The sequence below is a fragment of the Heptranchias perlo genome, chromosome 3, assembly GCF_035084215.1.
Source record: "Heptranchias perlo isolate sHepPer1 chromosome 3, sHepPer1.hap1, whole genome shotgun sequence".
NCBI classification, from domain to species: domain Eukaryota; kingdom Metazoa; phylum Chordata; class Chondrichthyes; order Hexanchiformes; family Hexanchidae; genus Heptranchias; species Heptranchias perlo.
The window spans coordinates 117,291,510-117,310,791 of record NC_090327.1 but is presented as its reverse complement, the minus strand read 5'-3'; the positions used below and the strand labels follow the sequence as shown (position 1 = coordinate 117,310,791).

Sequence of the window (19,282 nt, the reverse complement as noted above, 5' to 3'; positions counted from 1 at the left end):
CTAGAGTGGCAGGGGGATGGGAACCTGAGCAGGGAGACAGAGGAGGGGGAAACAAGGATAGAAACAAAAGACAGAAAGGGAAGAAGCAATAGTGGAAGGCAGAGAAAACAAGGGCAAAAAACAAATAGGGCCATAGTGCAACATAAAACTATGATGACTAGCAATCTTAAAAAGACAAGTCTAAAGGCATTTTTTTTAAATGCGCGGAGCATTTGCAATAAGCTAGATGAATTAACAGCGTAGATGGATATTAACGGTTATGATATAGTTGCGATTACGGAGACATGGCTGCAGGGTGACCAAGGATGGGAACTGAACAAATATTCAATATTTGGGAAGGACAGGCAAAAAGGGAAAGGAGGTGGGGTAGTGTTATTAGTAAAGGAGGAAATCAATGCAATAGTGAGGAAGGATATTGGCTCGGAAAATCACGATGTGGAATCTATATGGGTGGAGCTAAGAAACACGAAGGGGCAGAAAACGTTGTTGGGGGTTGTCTATAGGCCCCCAAACAGTAATGGAAATTTAGGGGAGGGCATTAAACAGGAAATTAGAGACGCATGTAAGAAGGGTACAACTATAATCATGGGTGACTTTAATCTACGTATGGATTGGTCAAACCAAATTAGCAATAATACTGTGGGGGAGGAATTCCTGGAGTGTGTACGTGATCGTTTTCTAGACCAATACGTTGAGGAACCAACTAGAGAACAGGCGATCCTAGACTGGGTATTGTGCAATGACAAAGGATTAATTAACAATCTTGTTGTGCAGGGTCCCTTAGGGAAGAGCGACCATAACATTATAGAATTCCTCATTAAGATGGAAAGTGAAGTAGTTGAATCCAAAACTAGGGTCCTGAATCTAAATAGAGGAAATTACGAAAGTATGAGGTGCGAGTTGGATATGATAGATTGGGGAACTTTACTAAAAGTGATGACGGTGGATAGGCAATGGCTAATATTTAAAGAACATGTGCAGGAATTACAACAATTATTCATTCCTGTCTGAAGCAAAAATAAAACAGGAAAGGTGGCTCAACCGTGGCTTACAAATGAAATTAGGGATAGTATTAGATCCAAAGAGGAGACATATAAAATTGCCAGAAAAAGTGGCAAGCCTGAGGATTGGGAACAGTTTAGAATTCAGCAAAGGAGAACAAAGAGATTGATTAAGAGGGGAAAAATAGAGTATGAGAGTAAACCAGCAGGGAACATAAAAACTGTTCGTAAAAGCTTCTATAAATATGTCAAGAGAAAAAGATTAGTGAAGACAAATATAGGCCCCTTACAGTCAGAAATGGGGGAAATTATAATGGGGAACTAAGAAATGGCAGAACAATTAAACACATACTTTGGTTCTGTCTTCACAAAAGGAGGACACAAATAACCTGCCAGAAATGTTAGGGAACCCAGGGTCTAGTGAGAGGGAGGAACTGAAGGAAGTCAGTATTAGTAAAAAAAAGTGCTAGGGAAATTACTGGGGCTAAAGGCTGACAAATCCCCAGGGCCTGATAATCTACATCCCAGAGTACTAAAGGAAGTGGCCCTGGAAATAGTGGATGCATTGGTGATCATCTTCCAAAATTCTGCAGACTCGAACAGTTCCTACAGATTGGAGAGTGGCAAATGTAACCCCACTATTTAAAAAAGGAGGGAGAGAAAAAACAGGGAATTACAGACCAGTTAGCCTAACATCAGTAGTGGGGAAAATGCTGGAATCTATTATAAAAGATGTGATAACAGAACATTTGGAAGGCATTAACGGGATTGGACAAAGTCAGCATGGGTTTATGAAAGGGAAATCATGCTTAACAAATCTACTGGAGTTTTTTGAGGACGTAACTAGTAGAATAGATAGGGGAGATCCAGTGGATGTGGTGTACTTGGATTTTCAGAAGGCTTTTGATAAGGTCCCACACAAGAGGTTAGTGTGCAAAATTAAAGCACATGGGATTGGGGGGAATATACTGGCATGGATTGAGAATTGGTTAACAGAGAGGAAACAGAGAGTAGGAATAAACGGGTCTTTTTCCGGGTGGCAGGCAGTGACTAGTGGGGTACCGCAGGGGTCAGTGCTTGGGCCCCAGCTATTCACAATATATATCAATGATTTGGATGAGGGAACTAAATGTAACATTTCCAAGTTTGCAGACAACACAAAGCTGGGGTGGAATATGAGCTGTGAGGAGGATGCAGAGAGGCTCCAATGTGATTTAGACAAGTTGGGTGAGTGGGCAAGAACATGGCAGATGCAGTATAATGTGGATAAATGTGAGGTTATCCACTTCGGTTGTAAAAAGAGAAAGGCAGATTATTATCTGAACGGTGATAGATTGGGAAAAGGGGAGGTGCAACGAGATCTGGGTGTCCTTGTACACCAGTCGCTGAAAGCGAGCATTCAGGTGCAGCAAGCAGTTAGGAAGGCGAATGGTATGTTGGCCTTCATTGCAAGAGGTTTTGAGTACAGGAACAGGGATGTCTTACTGCAGTTATATGGGGCCGTGGTGAGACCACATCTGGAGTATTGTGTGCAGTTTTGGTCTCCTTATCTGAGGAAGGATGTCCTTGCCATGGAGGGAGTGCAACAAAAGTTTACCAGACTGATTCCTGGGATGGCAGGACTGACGTATGAGGAGAGATTGGGTTGACTAGGCCTATATTCACTCGAGTTTAGAAGAATGAGAGGTGATCTCATCGAAACATATAAAATTCTAACAGGACTAGACAGTCTAGATGCAGGGAGGATGTTCCCGATGGCTGGGGAGTCCAGAACCAGGGGTCACAGTCTCAGGATACGGGGTATGCCATTTAGAACCGAGATGAGGAGAAATTTCTTCACTCAGAGGGTGGTGAACCTGTGGAATTCTCTACCACAGAAGGCAGTGGAGGCCAAGTCATTAGATGTATTCAAGAAGGAGATAGATATATTTCTTAATGCTAAAGGGATCAAGGGATATGGGGAAAAAGCGGGAACAGGGTACTGAGTTAGACGATCAGCCATGATCATTTTGAATGGCGGAGCAGGCCTGAAGGGCCGAATGGCCTACTCTTGCTCCTATTTTCTATGTTTCTATGTTCCTATGTTAACAGTACCAGCTGCATTAAATCGGCAGGTATAGTTAAAGCTCCAATTGAGGGCCAGAAGGAATTAAATTCTTTCAGTTAATGGGGCAGTATTCCGATTTGGACACCTTCTGATGAAGAATGTTCAGTTTTTAAATTAATATACGTGTGCTGGAAGCCGTGATTTGAATGTCAATGTGCTTCACGTTAATTCAGGGGTTCTGTCCCCCTGTGAATGAGTTTGTGCTGCTGTGCCATTGGTGGGGTGGCAACAGTGCCCAAGCAGCAGTCCACACACCCCATTGGCTTGCCTTGGAGGGAGCTTTTAAGAAGGCAGCATCGTTGTGCCAAATAGGGTTGCAACTCTGGTTGGACACATTCCTGGAGGTTTCATCACATGACCTCCTGCCTCCAACCGCCCCGTCTGGTCAAACAGCCTTTATTCCCCCATCTCCAATATTTTTAGAATCAATAAATGAAAGTGTTGAAAGAAAATGAAAAGTAAAACACAATTATGTTTAGATTTTATGATTTTTCTCCCAGGTTTGCTCCCAGTGTCCTAGAAATTAATCTTCAATTCCTGGAGACTCCAGGACAATCCTGGAAGGTTGGCAACCCTACTGATAGTGGGGACAATTTGACCTAAACTGTTCCTGGTGCTATCAGAAGAAATGTGTGTGTCAAAGCCAGCTGACACCATGTGCAAGTAATTTACTTTACCGTGTCCTCCCAAGGTGCAGACACGGCTGTATCCCATAGAGGATGTTTGAGTGCAGTGCTATTCAGGAGCAAAGGATTAGCACCCAATTTTCCTCCGCATTGCATCCACTGTTGGGTCACAATTTGGAAGCAGGAGAGAGGAAAATCAGTCCTCAAAAGTTCCAAGATCTGAGACTCATAGGAAATATCAGCTTAACCCAAGAGTCAAACCATTGAATAAACTTGAAATGTTGCATTGCCTATAGCCCAGCACTAGAGGGAACTATTTACACAGCTCATGGGAAGAGATGGACCTGGTGGTTGAGACCCAGCATTACAGCACTGCCAAAGGAGCACAAGAGTAGGGGCTAATTGTGCGAAGCTCTGCTCGTCCTGGCCCCAATAGGGTTGCCAACTTAGTCCCCAGGAATTGAAGATTAATCTCCTGGATACTGCTGGGAACAACCCAGGAGAAAAGTCATAGGGGCATCTAACAAAAATTCTTTCAACACTTTTGTTTATTAATTATGAAAATGTTGGCATTTGGAAAGAAAAGGCTGTTTGACTGACAGTCAAGAATCATCCAATCAGGTAACAAAGAGTCTGTTCGCTTTCCGATTGACCATGGGAAGGCGGTGCCCCGAGAATGGACGTGTCAGGCGACCAATAGGGGGAGCGTAGGGGCGGGGCAGTTGGCAGGAGGCGGGCATGTGATGAAACCTCCAGGAATACAACCAACCGGAGTTGGCAACCCTAGGCTCCACAAAAATAATTTAATACTCACCTTATCAGAGCCTCAGTGGATCTATCGCCACTGAAACTGGTTGGAGTGTGCACAGGCACACGCACTGGCCAGTTCTATCCTATAAAGTCACTCAGGACCCAATGTTTGTCATAGGACCCCGATTTGCATGTTAAAATAGGCCTACTGCCTGGAACAGGCAGATGCTTTGGCCGCCCAGCTGTAAGCCTCTATGGAAGTGGCAGTGGGCCAATCATTGGGGTTAATGGGGGCAGTGTGTCTGCCGACCTCATTTTGAGGCTGTTACTGCCCCATGAACGCTGATTTTGCTTGTTTAAAATCTACCCTTTAATTGACTTCCTGTTGTTCATAGGAAGAAACACTTGCAATTTTATACCGCCTTTCATGACCTCAGGATGTCCCAAAATGCTTTAGAGCCAATGAAGTACTTTTGAAATGTAGTCACTGTTCTAACATAAGAAACGCAGCAGCCGATTTCATAGCATCACAATATGTTACAGCACAGGAGGCCGCCATTTGGCCCATGCTTTCTTTTTGAAAAAACTATCCAATAGTCCCAAAAGCAAGCTCCCACAAATAATAATGAGATAATCTGTTAGTTGAGGGGTAAATATTAGTCAGCAATCTCCCCTGCTGTTGAACCTATATATATATTTTTTTATTCGTTCATGGGATGTGGGCGTCACGGGCGAGGCCAGCATTTATTGCCCATCCCTAATTGCCCTTGAGAAGGTGGTGGTGAGCCGCCTTCTTGAACCGCTGCAGTCCGTGTGGTGAGGGTTCTCCCACAGTGCTGTTAGGAAGGGAGTTCCAGGATTTTGACCCAGCAATGATGAAGGAACGGCGATATATTTCCAAGTCGGGATGGTGTGTGACTTGGAGGGGAATGTGCAGGTGGTGTTGTTCCCATGTGCCTGCTGCTCTTGTCCATCTAGGTGGTTGAGGTCGCGGGTTTGGGAGGTGCTGTCGAAGAAGCCTTGGTGAGTTGCTGCAGTGCATCCTGTGGATGGTACACACTGCAGCCACTGTGCACCAGTGGTGAAGGGAGTGAATGTTTAGGATGGGGTGCCAATCAAGCGGGCTACTTTGTCCCGAATGGTGTCGAGCTTCTTGAGTGTTGTTGGAGCTGCACTCATCCAAGCAAGTGGAGAGTATTCCATCACACTCCTGACTTGTGCCTTGTAGATGGTGGAAAGGCTTTGGGGAGTCAGGAAGTGAGTCACTCGCTGCAGAATACCCAGCCTCTGACCTGCTCTTGTAGCCACAGTATATATATGGCTGGTCCAGTTAAGTTTCTGGTCAATGGTGACCCCCAGGATGTTGATGGTGGGGGATTCGGCGATGGTAATGCCGTTGAATGTCAAGGGGAGGTGGTTAGACTCTCTCTTGTTGGAGATGGTCATTACCTGGCACTTGTCTGGCGCGAATGTTACTTGCCACTCATGAGCCCAAACCTGGATGTTGTCCAGGTCTTGCTGCATGCGGGCTCAGACTGCTTCATTATTTGAGGGGTTGCGAATGGAACTCAACACTGTGCAATCATCAGCGAACATCGCCATTTCTGACCTTATGATGGAGGGAAGGTCATTGATGAAGCAACTGAAGATGGTTGGGCCTAGGACACTGCCCTGAGGAACTCCTGCAGCAATGTCCTGGGGCTGAGATGATTGGCCTCCAACAACCACTACCATCTTCCTTTGTGCTAGGTATGACTCTAGCCACTGGAGAGTTTTCCCCCTGATTCCCATTGACTTCAATTTTACTAGGGCTCCTTGGTGCCACACTCGGTCAAATGCTGCCTTGATGTCAAGGGCAGTCACTCTCACCTCACCTCTGGAATTCAGCTCTTTTGTCCATGTTTGGACCAAGGCTGTAATGAGGTCTGGAGCCGAGTGGTCCTGGCGGAACCCGAACTGAGCATCGGTGAGCAGGTTATCAAAATAGTGCCATCAGATCTTTTATGCCCACCTGAGAAAGCAGATGAGTCCTCAGTTTAACATCTTACCTGAGGGCATGTGATGCCTTCCATCAGTACCGCACTGACTGTCAGCCTAAATTATGTGCTCAAGTCTCTGGAGCGGGACTTGAAACCATAACCTTCTGACTTAGAGGCAAGAGTGTTACCCACTGAGCCACAGCTGACACTCTAATAGCATACTACTGCTTTCCAGTTCTTTGGGGATAGCTGGTAATGTCATGTCATTTGACACAGAAGAGATGACTATGGAAGCTGGTTCAGAGAGAGAATGATGCATTCCTTTTATCTAGTGCAGGCTAAGTTGATTAGTACATGGGGAGGGAGAGGTTGTCCTAATATCAGTGATCTCAGTTGATCCTTGGGTCTGCTCTTGGTGATGCTGAAGCCCCTGTATTCTTCTATCACCAACCCATGTGTCAGTCCCCATATTATTGTGGACTGATTTTTCCGAGCCCTGATAATTATTCTTAAGACTTTTTCTAGCGGGGAGGTTCGCTAGTGTTGTGTGTGTGTGTGTGTGTGTGTGGGGGGGGGTTTAAACTAATTTGGTAGGGGGGTGGGCACCAGGATGTAGCAATGGAAAGGAGAAACAAGGGGCAGAAGGGATCAGGGGAGTAAGATAGCACTAGAGCAAGTAATAGTACAGTATTAGGTGGGATCAGATTAAGAGAGATTACAAGAAAATCTAAGACTGGTTTGCAGTGCATGTGTGTAAACGCACGAAGCGTGGTAAACAAGGTTGGTGAGCTGCAGGTGCAAATCGCCACATGGGAATACAATGTTGTGGTGATAATGGAGACCTGGCTCAAAAAAGGGCAGGGTTGGGAAGATAGGGAAGGAAAGAAAGGAGGGGGGTTGGCAGTATTGATTAAGGAGAATATTGCAGTGCTGGAGAGAGAGGATGATCTGGAGGGATCAAGGACAGAATCTATTTGGTTAGAGTTAAGAAATAATAGAGGTGCAATCACACTACGGGGTGTATTCTATAGGCCACCAACTAGTGGGAAGGGTAACAAGGAGCAAATTTGCAGGGAAATTACAGAGAGGTGCAAAAGCCATAGAGTAGTGATAACTGGGGACTTCAACTATCCTACTATAGACTGGGATAGCAATAATAATAAGGGGCAAAGAGGGGGAGGAATTTTTGAAATGTGTTCAGGATAACTTTCTTAACCAGTACGTTTCTGGCCCAACGAGGAAGGAGGCACTCCTGGACTTGGTTCTGGGGAATGAGGTGGGCCAAGTGGAGCAAGTGTCAGTGAGGGAGCATTTAGGGAGCAGTGATCATAGTATCATAAGATTTAGAATAGCTATGGAAAAGGACACCGACCACTCTAAAGTAAAAATACTCAATTGGAGGAGGGCCAATTTCAATGGGATTAGAACAGGCCCGGGTAAATTGGAATCAAAGATTGTCAGGCAAAATTGTAATTCAACAGTGGGCGGCCTTTAAAGAGGAGATGGTTCAGGTACAGTCTAGGCACATTCACACAAAGCAGAAAGGTAGGGCAACTCAGGCCAGAGCTGCCTGGATGACAAAAGAGATAGTGAGTAAGATGGAACAGAAAAAAGGGGCGTATGACAGATGTCAGGTTGATAACACAAGTGAGAACCAGGCAGAATATAGAAAGTTGACAGAACAAGTGAAAAAGGAAATAAGAGGGGCAAAGAGAGAGTATGAAAATAGACTGTCGGCCAACATAAAAGGGAATCCAAATGTCTTTTACAGGCATGTAAACAGTAAACGGGTAGTAAGAGGAGGGGTGGAGCTGATTAGGGACCATAAATGAGATCTACTCATGGAGGCAGAGGGGATGGCTGAGGTTCTAAATGAATACTTTGCATCTGTCTTTACCAAGGAAGAAGATGCTGCCAGAGTCTCGGTAAAGGAGGATATAGTTGAGATACTGGATGGGCTAAAAATTGATAAAGAAGAGGTACTTGAAAGGCTAGCTGTACTTAAAGTAGATAAGTCACCCGGTCCAGATAGGATGCATCCTAGGTTGCTGAGGGAAGTAAGGGTGGAAATTGTGCAGGTACTATCCATAATCTTCCAAACATCCGTAGGTACGGGGGTGGTGCCAGAGGACTGGAGAATTGTAAATGTTACACTGTTGTTCAAAAAACAGTCACTTGGATGAGTATGGATTGATTAGGGAAAGCCAGCATGGATTTGTTAAAGGCAAATCGTGTTTAACTAATCTGAGAGTTTTTTGATGAGCTAACAGAGAGGGTAGATGAGGGCAATGCAGTTGATGTGGTGCATATGGACTTTCAAAAGGCATTTGATAAAGTGCCGCACGGTAGACTTATCTTCAAGATTGCGGCTCATGGAATAAAGGGGGCAGTAGCAACATGGATACAGAATTGGTTAAGGGACAGGAAACAGAGAGTAGTGGTGAACGGTTGTTTTTTGGACTGGAGGGAGGTGTACAGTGGTGTTCCCCAGGGGTCGTTGTTGGGACCACTACTTTTCTTGATTCTTATTAATGACTTGGACTTGGGTGTACAGGGCACAATTTCAATATTTGCAGATGACACAAATCTTGGAAGGGTAGTAAACAGTGAGGAGGATATTGATCGACTTCAAGGGGATATAGATAGGCTGGTGACATGGGCGGACACATGGCAGATGAAATTTTTACGCAGAAAAATGCAAAGTGATACATTTCGGTAGGAAGAATGAGGAGAGCAATATAAGCTAGATGGCACAACGCTTAAAGGGGTACAGGAACAGATAGATCTGGGGGTATATGTGCACAAATCTTTGAAGTTGGCAGGGCAGGTTGAGAAAGCGGTTAAAAAAGCGTACGGGATCCTGGGCTTTATAAATAGAGGCATAGAGTACAAAAGTATGGAATCATGATGAATCTTTATAATACACTGGTTCGGCCACAACTGGAGTATTGTGTCCAGTTCTGGGCACCGCACTATAGGAAAGATGTGATAGCCTTAGAGAGGGTGCAGAAGAGATTTACTAGGATGATTCCAGGGATGAGGGACTTTAGTTACGTGGATAGAGTGGAGAAGCTGGGGTTGTTCTCCTTGGAACAGAAACGGTTGTGAGGAGATTTGATAGAGGTATTCAAAATCATGAAGGGTCTAGACAGAGAGAGAAACTGTTCCCATTGGTGGAAGGGTCAAGAGCCAGAGGACATAGATTTAAGGTGATTGGCAAAAGAACCAAAGGTGACGTGAGTGAACTTTTTTACACAGCGAGTGGTTAGGATCTGGAATGCACTGCCCGAGGGGGTGGTGGAGGCAGATACAATCATGGCCTTCAAAAGGGAACTGGATAAGTACTTGAAAGGAAAAAATTTGCAGAGCTACGGGGATAGGGCTTGCTCTTGCATAGAGCCGGTGGGGACTCGATGGGCCGAATGGCCTGCTTCCGTGCTGTAACCATTCTATGATTCAGTGTGTTCGTGACTTTCTCTCTCCTGATCCCAGCCGCGATTGCCAATAACAGTCCTGAAAAGTCTCTTATTGTTCTCTTCAGCATATTATAACCTTGTTGAGACTCATAATATGCGATCTATTAATGTTACTGTTGAGTGACTTAATCTTGTATTGTAAACTTGTGCATATAGTTGTTACTGTTACAAAATTTTATCCCCGCTGTGTACAGTGTGACATTGACCTTTTATCTTCTAATTTTTTTTTATACTCTCAGTTCACTCACTGCATATTATTGCTATAAGGGGTCGGGGTCGGGGTCGAGGTCAGGGCCAGAAGGTCGGGGGTCGGCAATGATGGGGAGGGGGTAGAGAGAGACATGGGGAAGAGAGGAGAGAGAGAAATAGGAAAGAGAGAAGAGAGAGAGAAAAGGGAAGAGGGAAGGAAGGGAGGAAGGAGACGGGCGAGGGGGAGATGGGGAGGGAGGGAAGTAAGTTTATTAATAGACTTTTTACAGATACTTATGCCTTGTCTTTTCCTGTTTGGATCTGAAATTTGTTATTCATAAATATAAAGGTTATTAAAAAAAACTGGGTTACCTGTTTTCTGGGTCGGGGGCACTTCTTGTGACGTAACACATCTTTAGTGGAATGCTCTTCCGATCTTTGGAGTCCATATGTAATGAGAACAGAGGGGCTGAGGGAGATTCCGTGGCCACTGAGCCGAGCCTGGGGGACTCTGGAGGAAGAGCTTCCCATCCAATTTCAGAAACTGGAGAGGTCTTCTTAATGTACGGCGTAGCTTCCCTCATGTACTTCACTAAAAGGGGAAACAGACAACACCTGGGTGAAGACAGGGTATTTGGTGACATTCCAATTCCAATGGGACCTTTTTGCCTTTTAGCAACGTTACCAAATTTTAGTTTCAAAAAACTTTTCAAAACAAAAAGTTACAACTTCAAAGGGTTCTTAAAGCTTTTAGACTCGTTGAGCAGAGAGTGGGCACACAATATACTTCTTTTACTATCATTAGATGCACTATCTGATCAATCTGCAGTATAGTACAGATATTTATTCCTCAACCAACATCACTAAAACAGATGATCTGGTCATTTATCACACTGTTGTTTGTGGGATCTTGCTGTACGCAAATTGACTGCTGCATTTCCTACTTTTTTTTTATTCGTTCATGGGATGTGGGTGTCACTGGCAAGGCCAGCATTTATTGCCCATCCCTAATTGCCCTCGAGAAGGTGGTGGTGAGCCGCCTTCTTGAACCCCTGCAATCCATGTGGTGAAGGTTCTCCCACAGTGCTGTTAGGAAGGGAGTTCCAGGATTTTGACCCAGCGACGATGAAGGAACGGCGATATATTTCCAAGTCGGGATGGTGTGTGACTTGGAGGGGAACGTGCAGGTGGTGTTGTTCCCATGTGCCTGCTGCTCTTGTCCTTCTAGGTGGTAGAGGTCGTGGGTTTGGGAGGTGCTGTCGAAGGAGCCTTGGCGAGTTGCTGCAGTGCATCCTGTGGATGGTACACACTGCAGCCACAGTGCGCCGGTGATGAAGTGAATGAATGTTTAGGGTGGTGGATGGGGTGCCAATCAAGCAGACTGCTTTGTCCTGGATGGTGTCGAGCTTCTTGAGTGTTATTAGAGCTGCACTCATCCAGGCAAGTGGAGAGTATTCCATCACACTCCTGACTTGTGCCTTGTAGATGGTGGAAAGGCTTTGGGGAGTCACGAGGTGAGTCACTCGCCACAGAATACCCAGCCTCTGACCTGCTCTTGAAGCCACAGTATTTATGTGGCTGGTCCAGTTAAGTTTCTGGTCAATGATGACCCCCAGGATGTTGATGGTGGGGGATTCGGCGATGGTAATGTCGTTGAATGTCAAGGGGAGGTGGTTAGACTCTCTCTTGTTGGAGATGCTCATTGCCTGGCACGAATGTTACTTGCCACTTATCAGCCCAAGCCTGGATATTGTCCAGGTCTTGCTGCATGCGGGCACGGACTGCTTCATTATCTGAGGGGTTGCGAATAACTGAACACTGTGCAATCATCAGCGAACATCCCCATTTCTGACCTTATGATGGAGGGAAGGTCATTGATGAAACAGCTGAAGATGGCTGGGCCTAGGACACTGCCCTGAGGAACTCCTGCAGCAATGTCCTGGGGCTGAGATGATTGGCCTCCAACAACCACTACCATCTTCCTTTGTGCTAGGTATGACTCCAACTACTGGAGAGTTTTCCCCCTGATTCCCATTGACTTCAATTTTACTAGGGCTCCTTGGTGCCACACTCGGTCAAATGCTGTCTTGATGTCAAGGGCAGTCATTCTCACCTCACCTCTGGAATTCAGCTCTTTTGTCCATGTTTGGACCAAGGCTGTAATGAGGTCTGGAGCCGAGTGGTCCTGGCGGAACCCAAACTGAACATCAGTGAGCATGTTATTGGTGAGTAAGTGCTGCTAGATAGCACTGTCGACGACACCTTCCATCACTTTGCTGATGATTGAGAGTAGACTGATGGGGCGGTAATTGGCCGGGTTGGATTTGTCCTGCTTTTTGTGGACAGGACATCCGTGGGCAATTTTCCACATTGTCGGGTAGATGCCAGTGTCGTAGCTGTCGTGGAACAGTTTGGCTAGAGGCGCAGCTAGTTCTGGAACACAAGGCTTCAGAACTGCAGCCGGCATGTTGTCGGGGCCCATAGCCTTTGCTGTATCCAGTGCACTCAGCCGTTTCTTGATATCGCGTGGAGTGAATCGAATTGGCTGAAGACTGGCTTCTGTGATGGCGGGGATATCGGGAAGAGGCCGAGATGGATCATCCATTCGGCACTTCTGGCTGAAGATGGTTGCAAACACTTCAGCCTTGTCTTTTGCACTCACGTGCTGGACTCCGCCATCATTGAGGATGGGGATGTTTACAGAGCCTCCTCCTCCCATTAGTTGTTTAACTGTCCACCACCATTCACGACTGGATGTGGCAGGACTGCAGAGCTTTGATCTGATCCGTTGGTTGTGGAATCGCTTAGCTCTGTCTATAGCATGTTGCTTCCGCTGTTTAGCATGCATGTAGTCCTGAGTTGTAGCTTCACCAGGTTGGCACCTCATTTTTCGGTATGCCTGTGCTGCTCCTGGCATGCTCTTCTACACTCCTCATTGAACCAGGGTTGATCCCCTGGCTTGTTGGTAATCGTAGAGTGAGGAATATGCCGGGCCATGAGGTTACAGATTGTGCTGGAATACAATTCTGCTGCTGCTGATGGCCCACAGCGCCTCATGGATGCCCATTTTGAGCTGCCAGATCTGTTCTGAAGTGAGTAGACTTCGAAAAGTACCTCATTGGCTGTAAAGCACTTTGAGACTTCCTGAGGTAGTGAAAGGTGCTCGAGAAATGCAAGTTCTTTCTTTTCTCTCAATAGACAAAGTTTGTGTTTTGGAAAATATTTGCATAGTCTGTTCTCGATCTGGTATCAATGTCCCCTTGTTGCTGAGTACCAGGAGGTGGCAGAGACCCTCTGATATCTCCATTTGCAGCCTCTACTTGGCTTGGATATTGATTGGTACAGGAATTGAACCTACGTCAGTTACTGCTCCATAATGCTAAGCATTCAATAGCACATCAATGTTCATACACACTGTAACACCATAGGATAGAGTTTATGCTTGAACAAACGCATCACATTTTATATTTTCCACTTTTTTGCTTGCAAGTAATTTTCTTCTGTATCCATTTGTGAGAGCACTTTAGTTGCCACTTCATACCGATGCACGTTACTTCTATCTCCCTTTATCCCCTCTTGGCCCCTTCTATCCAGCCTTCTCACCTTCCTGTCAGTCATGCCACTTATTATTTCTCCCCAGTGTTACTTTGCACCCCCCAATCCCTACCCGACTACTCCTCTGCTTTCCTACTGCCCTGCCACTGTTCTAGACTTGAATATCCCTTGAGCAAACCCTCGGCTACCCTCTGTGCCTCTCTTAGCATTCTCTGTCGGAAGCTCTCTGCGCTCCTCCATTTCTGGCCCCTTGCGCATCCCTGATTTTCATCGCTCCACCATTGGCAGCCGTGCCTTCAGCTGCCTAGACCCTAAGCTCTGGAATTTCTTCCCTAAACCTCTCCGCCTTTCCACCTCTCTCTCTCCTCCTTCAAGACGTTTCTTAAAACCTACCTCTTTGACCAAGCTTTTGGTCATCTGTCCTAATATCTCCTTATGTGGCTCGGTGTCAAATTGTGTCTGATATTTGCTCCTGCAAAGTGCCTCGGGATGTTTCACTGCATTAAAAGCGCTACATAAATGCAGGCTGTTGTTGTTCTCTACCCTTCCACCAGTTTGTTAGCATACCCAAGATTTACTCTGAACCCCTACAGCTTTGAGCTTAACTAATAGCCTTTCTTGTGAAACTTTACCAAATGCCTTCTGGAAGTCTAGGTACAAAATGTTGTGGGGACTAGGGTAATCCCACCTGGAATGTCACTTCCTCACGGGAGTCAAGGAGGTTTGGTCAGAGCAGATCTTCCCCTACCTTTCACAACGTAAATCGTTTGGATCAGATGCGGTGTGTTCATTTATAATCACCCTAGGTTTGGAATAAAGGGGGGGGGGGGGGGGGGAGTTCTGGAGCTCAGGGGGAGGGATTATAAGAACTGGGAACTAGTTCCACTGTAATGACTAAGTCAGCACAGAGGTGGTGAGTAAGCCCTAGTAATGTTGCTTTATGCAGACTTTGATAACTTCTGTAGGCAACTTCCCCAATTTCATACAGAATGCCCGTTATAAATAACTAACAGTTTTTTCCCCCATTTACACCGTGCCTTATCACATCAGGTCTCAAAAGTGCACTTTTGCAGCAACTGATGTTATGCAGACAGAAGGCCGAGAAATTCCCTCGAAGCTGCTCCAGCTCTGCCGCTGTAACCTCGCCAGATGTGCGTCTTAAACCCTGTTTACTCGGGTAAACAGGGATCACTGTCCCACTTCCGGAAAAGTTACGGCGGTGGAGGGGGAACAGTTCCGAGGAAATTCCCAGTCAAAGTCAACGGCAATCCCATAATTCAAGAAAAAGAGTTTAAAGACTATACTACAAATGACAATCGGGAGTGCCAGGCTGTCTCTGTACAAGGTGATGGGGTCAGCCCACATTGCCATTTCACAGCTACTCTGTGTTGGCTTCGCAGTAATAGACTCTGGAGCACCGTGGTGAATCACTACCACAAATATTCATGGGAAATCATTTGTAGAACATTCCCTCCAATGTGTGATTAAAAAGAAAAAAGGAATAGTGTTTATTCAACATAAAGATGAGTCTTGTACTGGTTTCCAGCGATAATATTGAATGTATGTGATTGAAGTCCCTCCAGCTCCCTCCGACTCCTCACTCTCTAATGAACTGTATCTCTATCAGCTTTCGGTTATGGCTGAGCTTTTGAAGTCGAGCAGTGTGCTGTCTGCCAGAGACAGGAAAGAGGGGGCGAGAAACCCACTACTGTCAAACCGCTGCCAGTGGGAGCCAGTACTGAATCATTGCTGCGGGACCTCTTTACGCGACAGAGTGAGTTACAGCCATGAGGCAGTAGGAAACGTGTGTTCCACATAAAGAAAATAAACTTCTTCCCTCTCTTCCACTTCTCTCTCCTTTCCCTACCGATCCTGAAGGTGCTGACTCATGCAGATTTCCATGGGCATTGGCAGCTCGTGCGCACACACACACACACACACACACACACAGATACATTGACACGCACACGCACACATATAGACACACACACACAGATACATTGACACGCACACGCACACATATAGACACACACACACACAGATACATTGACACGCACACACCTGGACACATAGTGACCAGGAGCAGTAACTCAGGTTAGCCTAAAGTAAATTGTAGTGCACACAGCCATTGATCTGACTGGGATCAGCTAATACAGGATGAAATGGAGATTGAAGCTGGAATCTTCCATGTCAGTATAACTCAGGACCACACAGGGCTCTGTATTCTCCAACTGAGGTATCAGGGAACAAAATGCCTTATAAAAGATGTACTCCTTTAGGAACATTAGCTTTGGTGTTCTGATAAAACTGAAACTCGTACAAAGCTTTCCGAGCGACCTTGGGTTACTGTAATGTTCCAGATAGTTTCAAAAGTCACCCTTCAATACTTCTGGATAATGGCCAAACTAATAAAAGATTAAAGCTTTCCACATTCATTATAACTTGCTGTGACTGTAGACTTGTGTGAGTGTGTTATATGTTGCACTGTAAAGAAATAAATGTCTAGTCCAAACTGTGTCCCCATGTACCTTGCTCTGCTCATTGTTACATTTTCTGCAGAACATTTCTGAAAAAAAGATACAAAGAAAAACATTGTTTCTTCAAATCTATCAAAAAATAATCTTCCGGTGCTCAGTGAGTTCACTTTCCAAGGCAGATAAAGACCCTGAGAAAATTTAAGGCTCTGACTGGCTGCCCCCCTTTTATGACTCTTGCCCTCTCTCATTTTTTTGACACACACAAACACAGACACACACACACAAACACAGAGACACACAAACACAAACAGGCACAAACACACACACACACACACAGACACAAACACACAGAGAAACACAGATACACACACACACACACACACACAGTGAGGAACAGATGACGAGTGATACAGTTGCATATTTCAACGTGGCTCAAACCCAGCCTAGCAGCAGCTGAGCCCAGTCTGGAATGAAGGCTCAAAAAGACTTGCCAGGCTGAACACTTATCCTGGCAGACTTGCAAAGATATTGATTCAAATGCACAAAGTTAACTTTCCAAAGTTTCCTCCAATGCTTGAGTTGATCTCTTTTCACTCTTTTAGCTGTCATTTCCCTTCTCTGTTTTATTTTCCTCAATGCTCTGGTTATCTCCCTCCCCTCACTTCATGCGACAAAATGAGATTGATTAAGAAATGGGCCCCTAAAGCTTCACTGCAATAGCTGAGAGGATCAGTGTACTGTTCGGTTGTATGTCACTGAGCCATAGAAATCAGAAAGAGGCAGATTTCAGCTTGGAGAAGAAGGGGAGAGAGTGTGAAAGACAGTGAGCGTGGGAGAGTGCAAATCCACTGGCTAGAGAGAGTGTGACAAAAAACCATCGGCCAGGTTCCTGCTCCCAAATGCTGTTCAATGACCCCTGCTAACAAAAGTACATGAGCATAGGGTCAACTGCAATACGCTCCACAGTAGAACAACCTGTTGACACTCAAGCCCCTTGAAAGGGGAAAGAGGAAGAGGAATAGTCATCCCAGGCTGCTTTCATTCACCTGCCAGTGTTGTAGGGTTACCAACTCTGGTTGGACGTATTCTTTTTTTTTTATTCGTTCATGGGATGTGGGCGTCGCTGGCGAGGCCGGCATTTATTGCCCATCCCTAATTGCACTTGAGAAGGTGGTGGTGAGCCGCCTTCTTGAACCCCTGCAGTCCGTGTGGTGAAGGTTCTCCCACAGTGCTGTTAGGAAGGGAGTTCCAGGATTTTGACCCAGCGACAATGAAGGAACGGCGATATATTTCCAAGTCGGGATGGTGTGTGACTTGGAGGGGAACGTGCAGGTGGTGTTGTTCCCATGTACCTGCTGCTCTTATCCTTCTAGGTGGTAGAGGTCGCAGGTTTGGGAGGTGCTGTTGAAGAAGCCTTGGCGAGTTGCTGCAGTGCATCCTGTGGATGGTACACACTGCAGCCACTGTGCGCCGGTGGTGAAGGGAGTGAATGTTTAGGGTGGTGGATGGGGTGCCAATCAAGCGGGCTGCTTTGTCCTGGATGGTGTCGAGCTTCTTGAGTGTTGTTGGAGCTGCACTCATCCAGGCAAGTGGAGAGTATTCCATCACACTCCTGACTTGTGCCTTGTAGATGGTGGAAAGGCTTTGGGGAGTCAGGAGGTGAGTCACTCGCCACAGAATACCCAGCCTCTGACCTGCTCTTGTAGCCACAGTATTTATATGGCTAGTCCAGTTAAGTTTCTGGTCAATGGTGACCCCCAGGATATTGATGGTGGGGGATTTGGTGATGGTAATGCCGTTGAATGTCATGGGGAGGTGGTTAGGCTCTCTCTTGTTGGAGATGGTTATTGCCTGGCGCACATGTTACTTGCCACTTATGAGCCCAAGCCTGGATGTTGTCCAGGTCTTGCTGCATGCGGGCTCGGACTGCTTCATTATCTAAGGGGTTGCGAATGGAACTGAACACTGTGCAATCATCAGCGAACATCCCCATTTCTGACCTTATGATGGAGGGAAGGTCATTGATGAGGCAGCTGAAGATGGTTGGGCCCAGGACACTGCCTTGAGGAACTCTTGCATCAATGTCCTGGGGCTGAGATGATTGGCCACCAACAACCACTACCATCTTCCTTTGTGCTAGGTATGACTCCAGCCACTGGAGAGTTTTCTCCCTGATTCCCATTGACTTCAATTTTACTAGGGCTCCTTGGTGCCACACTCGGTCAAATGCTGCCTTGATGTCAAGGGCAGTCACTCTCACCTCACCTGGAGGTTTCATCACATGACCTCCTGCCTCCAACCGTTCCGCCCCTACACTCCCACCATTGGCCGCCTGACATACCCATCCTCGCGACGCCCCACCTTCCCACAGCAAATCGGGAAGCGAACAGGCTCTTTGTTCCCTGGTTGGATGACGCTTGACTGTCAGTCAAACATTCTTTCTTCCCCCCTCTCTAATATTTTTATAAATAATAAACAGAAGTGTTGAAAGAAAATGAACAAACATACAATTATGTTTTCACGCCCCTATGATTTTTCTCCTGGTTTGCTTGCGGCAGTGTCCTGGAGATTAATCTTTAATTTCTGGAGACTCCAAGACAATCCTGAAGGGTTGGCAACCCCTAGGTGCTTGGTTTAGAGGGACATCAACAGAGGCCCCAAACTGACTGGAGACCAGGGAACTGTGGAGGAAATGGAACGATCTTAAGGGGAAAAAAAAAATCAGGAAAACAAGTACTGCACACAAGGATGGAGCTCAAGTTGCAGTTTCTAAACTTGAAAAACTTAAAACTTATTAAATGTTCTTACAAACCATAAAGGTTTATTGTGATGGTAAAAGATGCATCTGGCTGGAGGGCTTAATTTAAGCTTTCAATCTTGTTTCTACCTGACACAGTATATGTATCTGTTGACAATGAAGAATGATATTATTTAACAGTGTGCATATCTAGCATTCTATAAGGAATTACAGTTTTTCAAATATATTTAAGGAGTTTATAAGGATTCCTGGGTAATAAAAAAACCACAAAATACTGGTTATAAGAAAAACCCAACAAACTGGGTTAAAAGTGGTCAAAACAACTGCACAGGGCCATTACACCATCAAATGCACCCATCTAAAA

General features: G+C 45.7%; 1 protein-coding gene and 1 long non-coding RNA gene across 2 annotated transcripts in view; one reads left to right on the top strand and one right to left on the bottom strand.

Moving 5' to 3' along the window:
• sntb1 (syntrophin, basic 1) overlaps positions 1–19,282 on the bottom strand; it is a 127,842-nt gene that overhangs the window by 42,229 nt on the left and 66,331 nt on the right. The window contains exon 3 of the mRNA XM_067981645.1: positions 10,501–10,720. Coding sequence (XP_067837746.1) covers positions 10,501–10,720 — 220 coding nt within the window. The remainder of the gene's footprint in view (positions 1–10,500; positions 10,721–19,282) is intronic.
• Positions 1–19,282, top strand: part of LOC137319497 (uncharacterized) — a 64,814-nt gene that overhangs the window by 25,794 nt on the left and 19,738 nt on the right. The gene's annotated exons all lie outside the window — the stretch shown is intronic.